General features: G+C 44.9%; 2 protein-coding genes across 4 annotated transcripts; both read right to left on the reverse strand.

The window, feature by feature from the left end:
• Window positions 1-204: 204 nt before the first annotated feature.
• LOC111844833 (4F2 cell-surface antigen heavy chain) lies at window positions 205-8,625 on the reverse strand. Of its 3 annotated transcripts, XR_002838472.2 has the most exons (10): window positions 8,444-8,625; window positions 7,367-7,772; window positions 5,197-5,361; window positions 4,307-4,404; window positions 3,774-3,851; window positions 3,535-3,590; window positions 2,992-3,187; window positions 2,709-2,816; window positions 2,516-2,603; window positions 1,958-2,078 (listed from the first exon to the last, which is right to left on the reverse strand). XR_002838472.2 is itself a non-coding variant. In XM_023813673.2 (9 exons), exons 1-9 carry the CDS (start codon window positions 8,525-8,527, stop codon window positions 1,710-1,712), a joined length of 1,560 nt encoding a protein of 519 aa, XP_023669441.1. In that variant the 5' UTR covers window positions 8,528-8,625; the 3' UTR covers window positions 205-1,709. The 3 variants fall into 3 exon arrangements, 2 of the variants coding, with proteins under 2 accessions (XP_023669441.1, XP_023669442.1); XM_023813673.2 differs by lacking the exon at window positions 2,516-2,603 and having other exon boundaries at window positions 205-2,078; XM_023813674.2 differs by lacking the exons at window positions 2,516-2,603; window positions 3,774-3,851 and having other exon boundaries at window positions 205-2,078.
• Window positions 8,626-9,471: 846 nt separating this feature from the next.
• On the reverse strand, window positions 9,472-15,610 carry ppm1na (protein phosphatase, Mg2+/Mn2+ dependent, 1Na (putative)). Its single transcript, XM_072701606.1, has 6 exons — window positions 15,125-15,610; window positions 13,739-14,310; window positions 10,411-10,528; window positions 10,137-10,251; window positions 9,798-9,861; window positions 9,472-9,501 (listed from the first exon to the last, which is right to left on the reverse strand). Exons 1-6 carry the CDS (start codon window positions 15,567-15,569, stop codon window positions 9,472-9,474), a joined length of 1,344 nt encoding a protein of 447 aa, XP_072557707.1. The 5' UTR covers window positions 15,570-15,610.
• Window positions 15,611-19,045: the final 3,435 nt, after the last annotated feature.

Genomic DNA, 19,045 nt, shown 5'->3' on the forward strand with positions numbered 1-19,045 from the left:
AGATGCCATGGCTTCGTTAGACGGATGTTAGGAACTTAATTGATCTATATGCTTAATGTGTAACGATGAAAGTGTTCACGTCGACTAAAAATATGAATTGCATAAATATACTTTTAAAACAATACTTTGAATTGCATTGAACTTACATTAATAAAAATGACCTAGTTATCATGCTGATGGAGGTGAGAACAAGAAGCCCAGATATAACTTACAATTGCATGTTTTTATTTTTAATTGGTTAATCTGTCTAAAAATCATAAAATAAAGCTGAAATCTCGAAGTACAATATATAATTTAGTAAACAACTTTGATTTGATTGTTTTCCTATCATATCAGACAAACATACAACCCCTAAGGATTCAAATAAAACGGAACCTGACTCATGACCACTTAGACGTTGATAGTTCATATGCCGGACGGCCAGCATACCTCACAGCCAGATGTGACATGTGCAAGGCTCTAGAAAAGAATGCTGTGCCAGTGATCAGATGGTCCTTGGTTCAGATCCCAGGGTGGGCAGAGTGATGTCACCATTGGGTCCTGAAGCAAAACCCTTAACCCCAGTTCCTCCAGGGACCGTCTCACCCTGCTTTGGATGAAGATGTCTGCTAAACAAATGTAATACCAGAGCTGATAAAAGGGACAAGCATCTTGTTGTGGAACGAATACTGTTGAGTCACTGCCTTTAACAAGCCATGCTGAGAAGCCCAAAGACAGAGCATCTAAATGAATTTATGAATTTATGAACACCCTAAATACGTTAATGATAATTCTTGAATAAATAACCTTTGGTTAGTATCAGCTTTATTAATTCCTAGAAACAGGGCCTATAGCTAGTTTATATGATTTAAGGAGTAAGAGATTTAATTTAAGCTGTTTGCTGCATGTCCAGCAGACAATTAAATAAACATTTAGGTAACCATTAAAAGAACATGCTCAATTGGAACATTATATACCAAGTCACATGAAAGCATTGCAATGGGCTCGGGTTTGAATAAAAAGTTAAACTGCCTGGCTCTCTGAAGTTATATTTTGAAGACAAAATATATGCGTGCGCTGAATTAATACCAAAAATGACATAAATATGCATCAATAAATGTCCCACTTACACAGCAAGCAATAAGCAGCTGATAACACACAGTTTTAGGGACCAGAGTTTTCAGTAATTTATGTGTCGGTCTGCATGATCCCACCCCCCAATACCTCAGGTACAATGTCTAACACATTTGCTTTTTACATTTACTTAGTATAGTGAACACTTATATCCAAAGTGATGTACATTTTTGAGAACAATGAGTCAGCCAAGGGCCTGGCTCAAGGGCCCAACGGTACAATCAGTCTGCTGACCCTGGGATCTGAACCAATAACCACTTAATCACAGCAACAGCATCCTAGCCAGCTGAACCACACAGCACCCCAATGCATTTAGCTGGGATGATGTTATATCCATTTTGAAGTTATGTGTCATCAGTCAGCGTATCTTATAAATATGTGACTGGATGTAATCACGCCGCAAATCTGCTTTTGTCACCCTCATCGCACAGTGGCACAAATCAACGACTCTTGACCAACATCTCATAGGTAAGTGCTGCCCCCTTGTGGTCATTTGAGGAACCAAACGTTTAGCAAAACATACGCAGCTTTAAATTTTAAGGCTCGGGTAACTTTGCTTCTTCAAGGAATAATGCAGTTTAGGTGAAGCATCCAAGCTAAAATTTAATTACCACTGCCTCCCAAGGTTGAAGCTGGAGTGTTTCTAGGACACAGGAGCCCAGGCGACCCGGTCCCGTGCTGAGTAGGAAAACTCCGGCGGCGGGGAGGCTGCGGACCCCTCTGGGGTCCAGGCGCTGGATGTCTGGACTCAGGTTGAGCAGCACCAAGATGCGTGTGCAGCTCCATGAGCACAGGAAAGCCAGGGTGGGGGGCGATGGGGGAAGGGCAGAGCCGGGGATGGTTTGGGATGAGTTACTGAGGGAGAGGAAGGTGAGCTTCCCAAGAATAAGAGCCTCCTCTCTGGAGCGTAACTGGCTGAGGGAGCGAAAGAGTGCTGAGTCTGAGTGTCCAGGTCTCCTGCGGACCTGCGGGAAGCCGAGCAGGACAGGGACAGGGACAGGGATAGGGACAGGGACAGGGACAGGGACAGAAGGCCACTGGCTTACAGACAGGCAGTGTTAGCACAAAAGATAAACTACCGCAGAAGCACTACATTCATCCCCATGGGGAAACTGGGCAGCTTCTCCATTTCCCATCCTGCTCTCTATGAAAGACATAGACACACATATACAGCCAGGGCCGGTCGATCCTATAGGGGACGCAGGCGGCCGCAGGGGGCACAGACTTGCCAGTCACTTTGCTTCAGATGGGGGGGGCGCCGGTGGCCGAGCAGCCAGCACCCAGTAACTGTGGAGCTATTGGGGTTAAGGGCCCAAGCTCAAGGGCCCAAAGTTGACATGACCACTCAGGCTAAGGAAGGATTCCAGATATGGACTAAACAGAGACACTCCTCAGAACCTACCCGTGTGGATACTTCTCCTGTCTTTGCCAGACTTTCCTTAGGCCTCAAACCCCAACTCTAAGGCCCATCCTCCTCACAGGGCGTGAATCTGGCAGCATTGTCATCAGAGGGCCAGTTCAGTCTGAGTGGGTGGGTCCATTAAATAACGCACGGATCTGTACATCTATAGCTAAAAAGTGACAGAACCACCGACCTGCGACGGGCTGATGTCGATCCCATAGCTGATCACCGGAGTCCCAGGCAGCGTCATCAGAAGCACCATGAGAATATTCTGCAGCTCTCCAGGCAGCACCCCCCCGACCTACAGCCAGAGCGTCACCTCACTGACAGTTCGTACCCATTACCTGCTAATTCCATTCATCCATAACTGCTTATACAATTCCTCTATCCACTTATTAAAAAGCAGAAATCATTTTCTGAGATGCAGTGGACCGTGCAGGAGTCAAAGCAGGGAAGGGTTTTTAAAATCTCCCCACCGTCCAGCTGGGCCATTCTCGCTGGGGTCTTAGCAGGTGTGTCTCCATGGCAACCGCGACATCCTGCGCGGATAGCGGCCGAGGCGACCAGGGAAGGAAGGCTCTTGTGATCATGTCCACCAGTGAATGGTTGCCCACGGGGTCAGACACGTTGCGCCGTGGTCCGGTCTCCTCTGCCTTGCTCACCACCAGAATCCTGAATGCAGCAAAAACGGAGGGATGTCCACAGCTGAAGGTGAGGGTTTCCTAAGTAGCAGAACAGCTGCAGCACCGACCAACTGAAGGCCATCCCTCTGTTCTCCCTACCTGCACACTGCTTTGGACAAACATCTGACAAATATAAATATTAATGTAAAATGATCCAAAAAACCAACAAAGATTTCACGCCGTATTTCTTCTCTCTCTCTTTCCTTTCATTTTCTTGGTATCGGCCACACCCTGTATTTGTTTACAGTAAACACATTGAAAGTGCCCGCATTTTTAACTGCAGTGCTTCCAAGTCAATAAATACACTCCCTAATTAAAAGGTCATTATACGAGTACCTCTCATTTTCCTCTTGACTTAAGTTCCGCATGAGATCTCTCCACACCAACAGCGTCTGTGTGGGGGTGGGGGGGGGGGGGAAACCAGAAAACCTGAACTACACAGAAAAGACCCTCATGCTGCTTCTGAACGCTCAAAGCGAACTTGATTTCGGAGGCACTGAAGTTTCTGCTGTTTGCTGCTGCAGCTGATGCGTGAAAGACGCTTGATGCTGTGCCGTTTTCCCCTGTAGACCCACATGCACTGAATAAGCCGCATCTGTGTCGCATATGCTGAATCCTCCAACGCCTTGTTCCAACCAAAACCGCAGGCCAGGCTGTGAACAAAACCCATGAACAGTTAGCGCTGCTGTTGCGGAATATGGTGTGTTAGCTTTCATGTGAACACGCTTCATATGCCGATAAAAGCTGCCGGTTTGCCCTGCCAAAGATTCGCTAAAAGAATCGCTATGTTGCAACACTTTATTGAAGAAGAAATAGGCATCCAATAATACAAGTTGCCGATTTAAATATTGTAAACATTTGTAAACATTATGAACCATTCTCCCTCCCTCTTACTGGTCCCCCCCCCAAAATAAAACACACCCACACAACAGACAGGCCCGTTTATGGAAACCTAGCTTGTGCAGCAATCCATCGTCAAATCTCGAAAAAACAAAGCTAGACTTTGTGTATGCAGGGGAAGAGAAAAAATATACAATAAAAAAGTATTAAAAGTGATTGTTAAACATTGTGATGTTTATTACATTTCTCCTGACAATTTTGCAGTTACCAGTACTGGGTTTGTGCTCTCTTCTGTCTGGTCACTTGAGTTGAGGGTGCTTGAATCTCTAAAGTCCAAATCACAGAGGTCCAACAAGATTCTCATATCTGAGTGAGAAGATGGAAACCACTATGGGATTTTCTCGAAACTGAAACACACAAACATATTTGTGCCACTGTCTGATGGGACATTCCGTGGACTGTAACTACAATGGGTTATTTCTAAATCAAATAAAATGCTCATGGGAGTTTTACTTACACATAAATATTCTGAGGGCAGAAGGAAGAATGATTGGTTCAGAGAGATAACCAATCTGATTGTAGAGGAGGTTGATCCAAGGCAGGACCAACCAATCAGGTGTCTTGGCCATGCCTCTCTCGTTGCTTAGATCCACCTCTTCTACAATCTGATTGGTTATCTCTCTGAACCAATAGTTTTTCCTTCTGTCCCCAGAATATTTTTGTGTAAGTTAAACTCCCACAAGTAAATAAAACTCAGTATAGTATGATAAATGAAAGGTGTTTATATTTTACTTTCTTCAAGGGCAGATTGCCCTAACATCAATCAGTTTCATGGCTCTCATTGCCCACAAAATAAATATGTGTCCAGATTTTGGTTCAGGCTCCGGCAACCCCATTCTGACACCCAAAACATTAGTCCAGAATGTTTTATTCTTGTTCACCCGACTTCTGGATTTTGAGTTCTGACCATTTGTGAGGGTGTTCTCTGAAAATTTGGCAACCACAAAATAGAGTAAAATTTATATACATACCCACATGTACACAATATACTATCATTTTTTATTTATATCCTTAAGCTAAACAGTGACAGCCGGTACTGGCACAATGAGCTATTTTAATTCCCATAATGCAATGCTTGTCCCAGCATCTATCACTCACCTGTTTTATGGCCCTCGGCAAGCAGTTGCTGGAACTGGAGAAGTGTGCCCAGGGACTCGTTCAGCTTCGTGATGGCAGGAGCAGGGAGCCCCCTGGGAAAGAGGCCTTCGAGTATGAGGGCCCCCACTCCCAGGTTGCGCAGGTACGGCAGGCGGTCACGCACCTCTGCCAAAATAACACGACATTTACGCACGAGGTGCTTGCTAACCCAAAAGCCAGTTGTGATTAGTGCACATGTGTTTATGTTCATGTGGCAAGCATGTAATATGTTGAATTGTGCAAAAATATTCCTGCAGGGCTTCCTGTCATTTGAAAGCGACAGCAGCCATGGTCTGTTTACTATATATACCAGGACCCAAACTGATGTCTTTTTAAAGGGAAATTTCCATAAAAACAATTTCATATGCTATTCCATACTTTCACTCTGCATTTATTTTTTATAATTTGGCAGACACTTTTGTCCAAAGTGATATACAAATAATACATCACAAGCATACAGCTGACAAAGAGCCAGCTTGCTACAGAACCAGTCCAAACCGGTTTGATGACAGGTGTAAATGTTAGCTTATCAGTTCATTACAAACCTTATATGTATATTATTTGATTATTGCCTTTAGTGTCACTGCAGTTCATTTCATTGGTGACCGAGAACATAGTGTGTGAAATGTGGAACATAATCATCTTCAGCAAAGCCATCCATTCCAGTCCATGGTTCCTGTAGACCTGTCATTTGCAACAGCTACTGAACATCTAAGTCCAAAGAAACGCCAAAGCATCACCCAAGTAAGTTTGGGCCACAGTTAGATCAGGTGCAAATTGAAAATGAGGGATGATCCCAAAAGGAGAAAATCACAAATAAATCAAGAGGTCAAACACCAGAGAAACCAAAACTAAAACTCAGACCGCAACTCCTACCACAAAACTGACACAAGACCTCACAACAAGAAGAGTAACCAGGGGGTTTAAGTAGTCATGGGTAACATGGCACGAGTGCATGTAATTATGAACCGGAATAGTCCATTATTACTCAGGAGAGGGGGATCCTTGGTGTTTTCAAGGGAATTCTGGGAGATTGCGTGGTCTGAGATGGCATGAGAGCAAAAATGTCACCAGGCAAGGAAATCCCCACTTGTGTGCTAGCTGAAGTGTTTCCTGGAGTTTCAAATAGCCGATATCCTAGAAATCCACCCTAGGCTTCCTCAGACACGCTCAGCGTAACCTACTTTCCCACATCCAGATACATTACATCAGATGTGTTTTATAGTAAGGAATGGCAGTTTGCAAGGAAACATGAGGAGGATTCATTTTACTCTTCTGTACCACATTTCACTGGCGTATGCAATCTGTCATTACAATTCTATATTGTGTAGCCACAGACTTAAATGTCATAATGGTTCTTCTAAATCTATCTCTTAGAAGCAGTTTATTAGCTGGTGACGTGATGTGATTCTCTTGATGTACAGTGTCCATTAATATGCCAGTGACGAGAGGCCTCTCCTTACGTAACGCTGCCTATATCTGCTGTGTGACTTCCTGGATTTTGCAGTTGGTCTCGAAGGAGCGATCTGGAGCGACGCCAGCACAGAGTTCCCCCTGAACTCTCTTACCTCTCTGCTATTGTTCAGTGAATTAAAGTAATTCCTTTTCACCGTAGATCTCTCTGTGCTTTTGCCAGGTAGGCCTCTGCTAAAATGGACCTCATAAAGGGGGCTTGCTTTTACCATCGCCCCCCCCCCCACAGGTCAACAAATTTTTCCATCACCCAGGAGTGCTGTAAAGGGGGGTGGAGTTAAGGGTCCCTGAGGGGCCCTAAAAGATTTGGAGCTTAATTAGATTGCTCTGGGCTGGGGGGGCCAATATAATGTTTTTATGTGGCTCAAGATCTCTAGCGGCACCCCTGCCTTCACCAAATTAGCAAGGGGGGGCCTCAACATATATATCCCAGGAGCCTCTGACCGCGTTAATGAGCCTCTTCTGATAGGTATCAGTTATTGTCATTGTCTTAGACATCTGAGTTTTTTAAAATGGGGCTTTGAGGCATCCCAGGGACAGTAGAGTAAAGCAGGAAAAAAGAGCCAGTCATGTTTGCTGTCTGGCATATGGTGTGTGATGTGCTGTGCTGTGCTGTGCTCATTCCCCCCCCGACCGACGCACAACGCTAGCTACTCACCGTTAATCGCCCTCGCGCCCGTATGCCCAGAGTCTAAGAACAGGGCTGCCTGTAGCCGGCAGAAGGGCGCCTTCTGCCACCAGCGTAGACGTGGCGCCGCAGGGTTGGGGCTCTGTGCGATGACGACAATGGCCACGCCCACCGTGGCCAACCAGCCGACCCAGAAGAGCGACCCGAGAAGGGCGTGCAGCTTCCGCCATCCAGGGCTCCCGACCACCGACAACAGCTCCTTTTTATTCATGGGTGCCAAGTGAAGCCGAGAATTCGACGCGATGCCTGATATTAGGAGGGGGACCGTCTCAGACCCCCCCGGACCGCATGGGGTCGAACCTGCGGCTCTTCTGGCTGCCATGCTGCCGGAGCTCGGGTCACCTTCTGCCCCCAGTGACATTTTCTCTGAGTGAAGCTGGTAAGAGAGCCAAAGGCAGTAAAAGCATGTTAAAAACGAATACTCCACGAGGGCTATTAATTACTCATAATTAATAATTATCATTCATGATTTGATTGATTGTTATTAATATTTGTTTCAATTAGAAACACAACAGTGATTTGCCTGCAGGTAAATTTCAATATTTGATTTTTAATAAGCATTTAACCAGAAATTGAAACTTGTAAATACATTTTAACTTTCTACAGACTTTGCTGCAGTATGATATTGTGATTCTTATTATGGAACGTATTATCCATACACTACATGATCAGAATTTTGATTTTTATTAAATGAGTTTCATTCATATCAAGGAAAAAACTATTAATTGTTACTTTAACATAGTATAAATTAACAAAGCAAACGAGGTATATCTAAATGTAAAATACATACATATTCGTATATTCAAAGGACACGCGCTTTTATCTACTAGCAAAGTACAGAACGCAACTGTCCACTATCTTTTCATTCAATTAAAATTTCTGATCACTCTTTATTCTATTTTTTCTGCCACAGTGCAAAATTGATTTTATTCCGTGACATTTTATTAATTACGTAATAATTCCTAGAGACACCAAAGTCCCAGTAGCACAAAACAGGGTATAAATTAGGGCCACGTATCCATAAACTTTACAGTAATTACTCAGTACCTGATTCTTCTGGTTTGCCCTCTTGTTTTGCGCTCTCTGATCTCGCCCTCGTCTTTCTCTTTTGTGATCAGCGTGGGCTTGCATTTGCCTTTTATATTAAACATGAGAGTTAGCACGGTCGTGTTAGCGGCCGCCACACTCCGCTAAGACATTCTGCGGTCCGCGCGCTTCATCTTGCCCGATCGGCCAGAACCCTAATCGGGCATTAGCGGCACGCGGACGTTAAAACTGCCATCTGCGGTGTGGTATTCATCTATGATGACCAAACAACTAATTACTGTTCAATGAATGAAGTGACAGAATCCGACAAACACATTTCAGTGATTTATTTCTTTTCTTGCAATGAATATACATGTAATATATAGTACAGGAGTGTGAAAGAAAAAAAATCGATCATGCCGAGAAAAGTCCGCTTGAACTTCCGGGAAGATCGTGCATCTGACTTGCCTTCGTCAGTGTATGTCGGATGCAAGCCTTAATTTCATTTTTGCATTTCAAATTATACTAAGGAGTAAATTATTGTCATTATTATTGATGTTGCCAAGGTGCTGTGTTAATTCGGGATTTATTTTATAACATATTGTAGCTAAATGGCTCCCTGCTAAAGCATTGTTGGTCTGACGCTATGAAAATAAATAAGAAAACCATATAAAGGCCAGACGCATATATTTTCGACATAGTTTTTGTCAAAAAGTTTTCTAAACTCTGCTGGTGTTGTTATCGCTGTGCCTGTATTTATCTCTTTAGACACATTAAGAGAGATTAATTTGTGGAGAAGGTTTTCTGCTTAGTGAGCATTACAGAGTCAGAGTCCAGGGGCACCTGTAGTACTCAGATGGAACAACAAACACTTAACATTTCGCACATCGATTTTGGACCTTCTCCTCTGGTAGGGCTACCCTTTGTTCAGTAGGTCGCATACAGAAAATCCATCGTTGTTGCTGACGAAGGGTCCCTCTTTTTAGCAAAGTCAGAGCTGTTGCTAGGGAGATGCAGGGCTGATGATTTTGTTTCCATGGGAACCGCATCTAGCAGGAGTCCTCAGGACCGCTGATGTCCTGGAATGACAGGTGGGTCAATGGTTTGCACTCCAGGAGTAAATGGATCCTCTGAGTGGCACATTTATTTAATTACTTTACTGGCACAATTTTAGAATTACGATTTTGCAGTTACAAATAATTACAAATATGAATTTTTAATTCTGAAGCAGTGCATCTCTGGTAAACATGCACATATGAGATGTTATTTTTAACTCGTACACAAACAATTATCGTAACGTGTTTATATATTTCTCATTAACCTGCAAGAAAGTTAAGAAAAGTGCTTGCAGTAACTGTCGCTTCTGTTCCCTTACCGTGAATTTCCGCGCCTTGCATTTCAGCACCTGTTTCTGGTAGGAGGCTATGATGCAGTCTCGTCTGCAAAAAACAGATCAAGGAGTCAAGCGAGATAACAGGGAGCCGTGCAGGTAAGGAGCCTCACGTTATGCTGTTAATAAGCACAGCGCTTGACTGATCTGTTTCAGTAATATGTAACAATCAATTTTAAAATCATATAATTGACATTTAATCACTGCCACTTCTAGTATTCTAATTTTCTGTCTCTACTCAATTGAATGGAACATCCGTTCAAGTGGAACATGAATCTTGTCACAGCTACCCCCTGCCCACCCCACCTCCCCGTGCTCTCTCACTTGCTGGTTATGCCGCCACCTGGTGGTAGTCCGGGTATGTTCTCCGAGGTCAGGTGCTTCATCACCTTCAGGAGGTCAGGGCCCTGGTCTTCTGATCTTAGCTCTTGGTAGATGTCTGCGGAACCAGAGCAATGTATCCTTATGTGGAAACCAAATGTTCTACACTGTACATGGCTTCACACTAAACCTAGGGTCACACACAATAATACTATCCAATAACAAATTCTATAATTATTATTATCTTCACCATTCATCCAGTGTAATCCATCTCTACCTGCTACTTTGCTCTCAATCAGCTGTTCCAGGGCAGCTTCCCGTTGCAGTGCCTCCGGTGACACCTTGGGGGCGCCAGAGAGGCGGATGATGATAATGCTGATATTGTCCAAACTACCCTGCGTGGGGAGAGACATGTGTAATAAACCTACAATAGCGTCGGAGGCTGTAAAGGGAGAATAGACCACCACAAGACTTCAACTACGATTACAAAAAATTATTTTATTCAGTACAATTCATGCAGCGACCCATCGGGTCGGGTCTGGGTTCACAAAGGGTTCGGCCCCGCTGTCTCCCCGTAGCAAACCAACCCTTCCAAACGTGTTAACCCACGTTACCACACAGTGGATCCCACAGCACACAACATCCCTATCAGGGCACGGCACACCAATAGCACTGCAATACCCAGTAATCCCCACACTTCGGGCACAGACAAGCGTTAGGGGACCAGTACTGCCTCTATAGTCCCGCCCTGACCCCTAGCGGGCTACGCTGCTCACTTAACACACACAAAACAAACATACAAACAAGGACAAGATTAAAACGTAGCGTCCCCCCCTCTCAAGACCCTCCCCTGGGGAGGGAACGCTCACACAGGTCCGTAATCTAGGACACCATGCGCAAAGGGAATTCCACCACCGTTCCGTCACTTTGGGGATGCCGCTGTTCACATCTATCAAACACCCCGGATTAAACAGCGATCATGCACTCCTAACCACCCCCCTTCCTAACTGTCCTCCCCCTACCACACCGGAAGCTGTCCCTGCAGCCCGCGATCTGGCTTCACCGCCGGCAGCCCGAAACGGCATACGAGCGGTACCTCCCTCCCAGAACCAACGAGCGCGGTTCCCCCCCCCTCGCTTGCACTCTCCGTTCTCCCTCTTTTAACCCCACATCCCTAACAACCCAGGTGTAGCCACTTAATTAACTATTACCTTCCACACCAACCCCTCCCCCCTCCACACACACACACACACACACCATTACACATGATTCTTGTTACTATGTGCCTGAAGTTCCTGTAGGAAATTTTCTATAGAGGGGCTATATTATTATTATTATTATTATTATTATTATTATTATTATTATTATTATTATTATTTGCATTGTATATGTGGGGTAAAATGTTTAGTGCTGGGAACAGGAAAAACACAAACATAAGCACAGTTTCTTGACAGACTCTTAACGTGGCTGTGCCGGGGGGGGTCGAGTCGCTTCAGTTGGTGAAACGCGAAGTTAACGACGGGAAAAATAAACAAGTCTAAACAAGAAATCAGAGTTACATGTCTGTAAAAACTATAACATGAAACTGCAAAGCATTGTATAAATAACTTATTGGTTTTCAAAATTGTCTTTTGCTTCTTAATGCTGGCAGTCTTGTATAAGCAATACTTGGAGGACATTAAGGTGAAATGCATCTGATCCCCTTAACAGAACAAGTGGTCCTAGTCTGGCCCCCAACTTGAATTGGTCTAGAACCTCCACTGTAGTGATGATTAAAATGAAAATAACAACTGGAACGATTAATCGCTATTTTAATATTATTGGGTGCCGTCAAGTCATTGTGGACTCCTGGCTACCAAAATCCTCCAGAACATCCTGTCTTTTATTCAGGTTCTCAAGCTTCCCAGGAGCACGGCTGTTGTCATGGTGACTGAACAAAGGGAACAATCTGGACCACACCTCTGCCTTTGCCAAATGCCTGGGGCACCTACCCAAGGACAAGGTGTGAGACTGAAAAAAACCCGACCGAAGGGGTTCTTGTTCTGCTAATGTGTGCATGGAGTCTGCAGGCAGCTGCAGTCGGCAGGTTTATTTACAGCTTGGCATGAGTTCGTAGCTTCGCTTGATTCGAGCGGCGCCGCCGTGGGCCTGGACAACACTTCAGTCAAGGTCAGGGACCAATTTGTAATGAGATTGGGTTAATTTAGGATTCCCATAAGGAATCTGTTGGTCTTGTCTGTCGTGGTACTGAATGTTCAGGCTCTGGGCTGAGAAGGAGGGTGAGATTGTCTTAAGCTTTTGCAAATGCTAGCATGCATTTCTATTGTTGTGTTTCAGCTTGCACAGAGTAATACCTGAGTAAGTAAACTAACAGTGGTACAAAGCAGAAGGGTAGAGGCCGATACTTTAGTAATATTGAAGGGGACTGCAGACATAACGGCTCATTGGGGATTAGAACCCAGGACCTCTCACATGTGAAGCAAGAATCATACCTCTAGATGAGGTTTTGCCAACCAGGTCCGCGAGGACCCCCACAGTCCGCGTTTTTCTCCATTGCAGCTCCCTGCTAAACAGTCCACATTTTTGCTACCTACTTGGAGCTAGGAAGGAGCAAAAACGCGGATGACCTGGGGATGCCCAAGGACCCGACTGGGAAAAACAAGATCAGCAAGCCAGTTGTAGGGGTTAGGGATGCTTGGAGGATGCAGGATGGATGGAGCGGTATGATGAGGGGGGTTATTCTCCCTAAAGCAGGGGCCGTTTCACTGATAAACCAGGTGGCTCCCTGAAGAAGGGCAAGCAGTCACCTCTGTCAAAGCAGCTTTGGCTTGCATTTGGTCACAAATTCTCCCCTAATCCTTCAACTGCATAGCCTGCACTTGTTTGCTAATCCTGCTCCTTAGAGGACAGAAGATCAACCTTCACTTAATAAAAGGGGCTTATGGACACAACAGCATGCCAGTGAATGTCACACTGGATGCAGGGTTCAGCTTTGGGGCTTTTTTCTGTGCAATGTTCCCCACAGCAAGTCTCTGCAAGTACCCATTTCCTGAAGGCACACTTGCGTACACATCACACACTCACATCCCTGAAATGGATTGTGGGGATGGGACTGTTTCTTTCCTGCACATACTGTAGATACTATATTTGGGATATATTAGAAATTCTGCCCCCCCCCGACATAATGTTTCCTCTGGCCCCGCTTGGATTAGCACTTTATCAATGGCCCCCATCCTATAAAGTGCTGAGGCTCTTGTATCTGCCAGAGTATCCTTGCCCCTCTGATGCCCCTGGGCTGATGTGAGGCTTAGTGGGTTAAGGATGTGATTGGATGGTTCAGTTTTCATGGTTAGCAGAGTGATTTCATCATTGGGTCCTTGACCAAGGCCTCCAATTACTCTACTCACTGTCTGACCCTGCTCCTCACCCCCCCTCCACAAAATAATAAAGTATAAGCTTTGGACGAATGTGTCTGTTAAATAAATGTAAAGGTATGTCGCCTTGAGCTGGGACCAAGTACTCCAGGAAGTGTAAAATGGGTGTCACGTGCATTTCCTTCTAAAGGCATTATGGGTACATGCAGGGTGTCGTAACCCGTCACTGACCTTGTAGAGGCAGAGGTCTATGACCTGAGCGCAGACCTCCCGCGGGTCATCAGTGACCTGCATCCGGTCGCGCACAAAAGCACAGAGTTCCTCGTTGTCCATGGCATCCCACACGCCATCGCAAGCCACCACTAGGAACTCGTCTGCGGGTGAGCGCTCCAGCTGGAACACCTCGGGCTCGGGCGAGACCAGCTGCTCCGTCTGTGACCGCCAGGCCACCTCTTTGAAGTCGAAGTCGCCCAGGGCCCGGGAGACAGCCAGCGAGCCGTTGACGCGCTGCAGGGTGACGGAGCCGCCGGCATTCTGGATGCGCGCCTTCTCCCGCGGGTTGCACGGCTTGTGGTCCTCGGTGTAGAAGCAGACCAGGCCGTGACGGCACAGCAGCACCCGCGAGTCGCCGCAGTTGATGAGGTAGATGCGGCGCGGCGAGAACATGACGGCGGCGGCGGTGGAGCCACTGCAGTCCCAGCATGCACTGCGGGCCAGACTGTGCATGTGCCTGTCGATGTTCAGGAAACCCTCTCGGATCCCTTCTTTAACCTCCGCTGGGTCATCTTCCGCTTTAATTCTGCCTGTAGGGGGAGAACACTACATGAAGAATTTGCATATGAATATGATGAAATCCCAAACCCTACAGGTGTGAGGTAACAGTACTGCCCACTGAGCCAAGGCCGTAGATTTGGGTATGGATGGCAGGGTGCATATCCCTGTCAGTATAGTGCAAGTATTTAGAGGGGTGGCGGTTTAGGGGCTGATTGGGTCCCTGGGTCACTATACTACCTTGTTTTAGGCATAATTCAACTAATATTGTTCAAATAAAAGATATCAACCAAATATTATTAGGGAATTTAGGCCTACATACTTCTCATTTTTTTCACCATGCAAATTTTAAGACATTTTTACAGAGTAAACAAATAGCTGATTCCAATTTCTGCTGTTTCAGTGTATCTGACCATTGACAGTAGGGATGAGACTTTGTTTTAACATTCAGTTTGATTAGCAGGAACAACAATAAATATTATGCAGAAATAATAAATGCAACTATATACCTATAAATGTAACTATATACCTATAAATGTAACTATATACCATACTGTGCTGTACCTCGAAGTTCATGAACCACTGAGGCAGCACAATGTTTTCATGAGCGTCACAAAGTAGTGTGAGCATTCGTTATTATGAAACACTGTATTAAACCCAAATTTTTAATATAATATACTGTATGGCAGTCTGTTTGTAAGTATGACGTGTCCTTAAGTCGGACCTTCTTAACCCGGGGACAGCCTGTATGATTTAAGAGCGTCGTGTCATGGATACTCCTTCACAAATCTGACTAAAGATTATTATTTGCTGTGGACCAAAAGCAGCAAATGGAGGCGGTGTAACCTGTGGCCAGTATGTGATCCAGCAGGTGTCTGGAGCAGTACTCGGCTACCATGTTGCCGGCATGCCCGTCGTACACGGCGTAGTAACCCCAGCCGGACATGTCTGCGGCCATCTCGGGGATGCAGGTGTGCGCGTCCTCCATGCGTGACCTCCAGCCCTGCATGCTGCCCACCGCGTAGCTGATGCCGCACCTATCACTCCCCTCCTCCAGGTGCTTCTCCAGGACGGGCCGCTCCAGATAGGCACTGGACTCTTCCTCATCTTCCCCCTCCTCTTCCTCACCCCCATCTTGCCCCTGGGTCCCCTTAAAGAAAAATGCGACCATCCGCTCTGTCTCCTTGATGATCTGCCGCAGGAAGGAGGGCACCTCCGCCTTGCTCGACCTGCGACTCGTCCTCATGGCTGTCGTAGAGTGTCGCTTTCTTTTGCCCCGAAGTAGCACCATCTATGACTTTCCAAGCCGCGATTAATCCATCTATTCCTGTCCTCTTATCCCTACACAGCCATCCCCTCCCCCATTTTAATCTCCACCTTCTTTACTGAGCTGGATAATGCACGGCACCCCGGATGCTGCTGTTCCATGACCACCCAGCAAACTGCCATGAAAGCAATATATTGTATTAGATAATACAGGAGAGGTGACTCAGCTATTGGTCAGCACTACTAAGCACTACCATGACACACTGAGCGCGCTCCGACCGTAATGCACCTGACCTCTCACCGCGCTATTGCGTTCATGTCACTTTTTGTTCTGAATAAGTAGCAATTAAAATAATTCTTTCAATGACACAGCAAAGAATGTGTTTAAATCTTTAGTACCTTTAGGAATAATAAACACATTCAGTTATATAGGAGTAACTACTGACTGCTACTAATTCATGCAAATTGTTATAGGTCCACCTGGACACAAGAGGGCGACGTGATACACTTATCATCAACGCTGCCACAGGGAGGAAACAAAGTTCCTTATTAAGACAGGGAATATCTATTAATTCTGCCTCATTGGTTTCATCTTTAAACAGCATGGAGTTTTTTGATGTAAGCACAGACCAAAGCATGGGTGTCACCACTGTCATCCTTACTCTTTCACTCTTTGCCTGTCCCCCTCTGATCAATTGCTACTAGCTACTACAATGTCTGTTCTTCTGCTTACCATCCCTGATCCCTGACTGAGGTCTGTGAGCTCTCTTTTTCTCTTTCTTTCACCGATCACTCAATGGCTTGATTTTTGATCTTGTTCTAGTATTCTTCTCTGCACTTCAGTCTAGCCGACCTCTCCAGACCACCTGTGCACTAGGTGTTGACAGTTAGATCCCAAATTGGGGGGGGGGGGCAGCTGACTGTTCAGCCAGAAGCAGAGTAGACAACTTTATCAAAGCTGTGACTGTTAGTCATGAGCTTTTGATGTCCAGAGAACTAAAACCAGAAATGCTCCCAGGGCAGCAGATGAAGGCACTGACCCTGCGATTGGACCCCAAGCTCCGCATTCACCTGTACGGTACCAGTCAAAAGTTCGGACACACCTACCCATAGAAAGATTTATTTGTACTATTCTCTACATTTTAGAACAATTTTAAAGACATCAAAACTATAAAATAAAAAATATGGGTTATGCACTGGCCAAAAAAGTATTATTATTTGTTGGGGGGCAGCTCTATGGGTTGGGACTCAGAAGGTTCCTGGTTCAAATCCCATGGTTGGCAGCGCGATCCCACCATTGGGCCCCTGAGTAAGGCCCTTAACCCAAACTGCTCCAGGGACTGGCTGACCCAATGGGATGCTTTTCCTGCTGTCCTGAAGGAGGCCCCACATATGCTGAGCCTTCATTCTCTAGTTAGACTCCTCCAAAACAATTTCTACATGTGGGTCATGTGATGTGACACTATCGTTCTCCTTCGTAGGCAGCTTGGCGTGTCCAAACTTTTGACTGGCACTGTACATATAAGTGTGTTCATGTCAAAGGAGAGCAAGATGGGAAATGCGAAAAGAAGCATTCCAATGTATCTGTACTTGTGCTAGTGCAAATGGCAAATAAAGCATTATTTCATTTCATCATAAATTCTCAAGTCATATACTTCACTCCCAAAACAGAGTGGCCTGCACAATTCACACCTAAATAAAAAAATCTATAAAAACTAATAATTTTGCTCAAATACTCATGTTCTAACTAAACTCCAAAACTGATGTGGATGGAGTTTATATAACTCAGATTAGGTGAAATCACAGTAACATTTATTTCTTTAAGTGGACATTCCTTTCCACAGCACCATACAGTGCAGAAAGCTTGGGCACAAAAGACGGGGTAAGCCAGTGTGCCTTAATGGCCCAGCAGTGACACAGTTACTCTGCTGACCATGGGACTTGAACCAACAACCTTCTAGACAAGGGCTTTAACCCACTGAGCTATATCCCAACCTACACCAAAGTGTCTATACCAGGGGTGGCCAATCCTATCCGCAAAGGGCTGGTGTGTATGCAGGTTTTTGGGATAACCTGTAGATCAGCTGTTCAAACCCAGGTGTGAGGACTCTTCAGCCAATCAGTCCTCTTATTAGTAATCTAATTAAGGAGTTGCAGTGAAAACCCACATACACACCGGCCCTTTGCAGATAAGATTGGCCACCCCTGGTCTATGAGGTGTCTTTGTGATTTTATTTGCCCTTTAACAGACTGACAGCTTGCATTTGCGATATCACTTGTCTTGTTCACTTTACGTCCTGGACGAGGTTGTGGGCCCACAACCCTGAGTAGGCACTTATGGAAGATGGATGGACGTCATACCTGTCATAATGTTATATGAATGGATCCTTGTTACTTTATATCAAAATTATTTGAATGGCATGAAACTGTGAGTTATCTTCTTGACTGAGAGGTGTGTTATGTTGCAGGCTAACATTTAGTTCATTTTGAATCAAGGGTAATTCATCGGGTAGATGCTCATTTCTGAATATTAACCCAATCAAGAAATTTCCCCCGGGAATCTATAAAGTAAGTCTGTCTGTCTGTCTGCCTGTCCATCTACAGTACATGTGTAAATATAGCATGTCTCTCACTCATCTTAAAAAATAAAATAAATAAATATACAATTACATAAAAGTGACACAGTGAATATATTACTTCACGGTATGAATCCTTTGGCTAAACCCACACAGATGTAAGAAAATAAGGTTGCAAAGTGACTCATCAGACCATATTGCCTTATTCCACAGATCAGGGGCGGCATTTATGCTCCATCCACAATGTTACACCTCATTGTACTTTGGCCTGGATGCAGGCAATTTTCAAATGCCGGCCCAGCCGTAAAATCCAGCTCGCTGTAGGTCACAACGTGCAGATTTTATTCCAAGACTGAAACACAGAGCCACTATCATGTCTTACGTTTCTGTATACCTTGGTTCCTGAGCTTTGATGTATGACCAATGGCTTTAACTGAGAGGTGTGTTATGTTTGCTGCTGCAGTTTGTCTGTTTTTCTATATCCATGATGGTTTCAAAGACTATTTTTAAATTTTCCCATGGGATCAATGGAGTATCTTATTTTATGTTGTCTTATCTGTATTTCAGGTCTGCTTGGCCTCTTTGGAACTCAGTTATCTCATGTTGAAAACTTACGTATTAAAGTGCTGATTGTCACACCTGCTTTATAAGTAGTGCATATTGTTTATTGGCATTCAACCTAATATACGACCCTTTTGTAATTGTGATTTAGTTACTTCAAAGTTAAAGTCCTTTTTATACAGTTTCTCCATTATCTTGTCCACCTCCTGTATATATATGCTGCTTTTGGTCAACAAAATTTCACAAAATGTTTGATCAAAAACAACAAAAGAAACATAAATCAGAATGATGTTGCATCAGGAGTAATGCTCATTTGATTTTCAGGATATCAGTCATTAGTTCATTTTTGGCCCATGTCAGCCTC

This window comes from Paramormyrops kingsleyae, chromosome 17 (assembly GCF_048594095.1).
Source record: "Paramormyrops kingsleyae isolate MSU_618 chromosome 17, PKINGS_0.4, whole genome shotgun sequence".
In the NCBI taxonomy this organism is placed as follows: domain Eukaryota; kingdom Metazoa; phylum Chordata; class Actinopteri; order Osteoglossiformes; family Mormyridae; genus Paramormyrops; species Paramormyrops kingsleyae.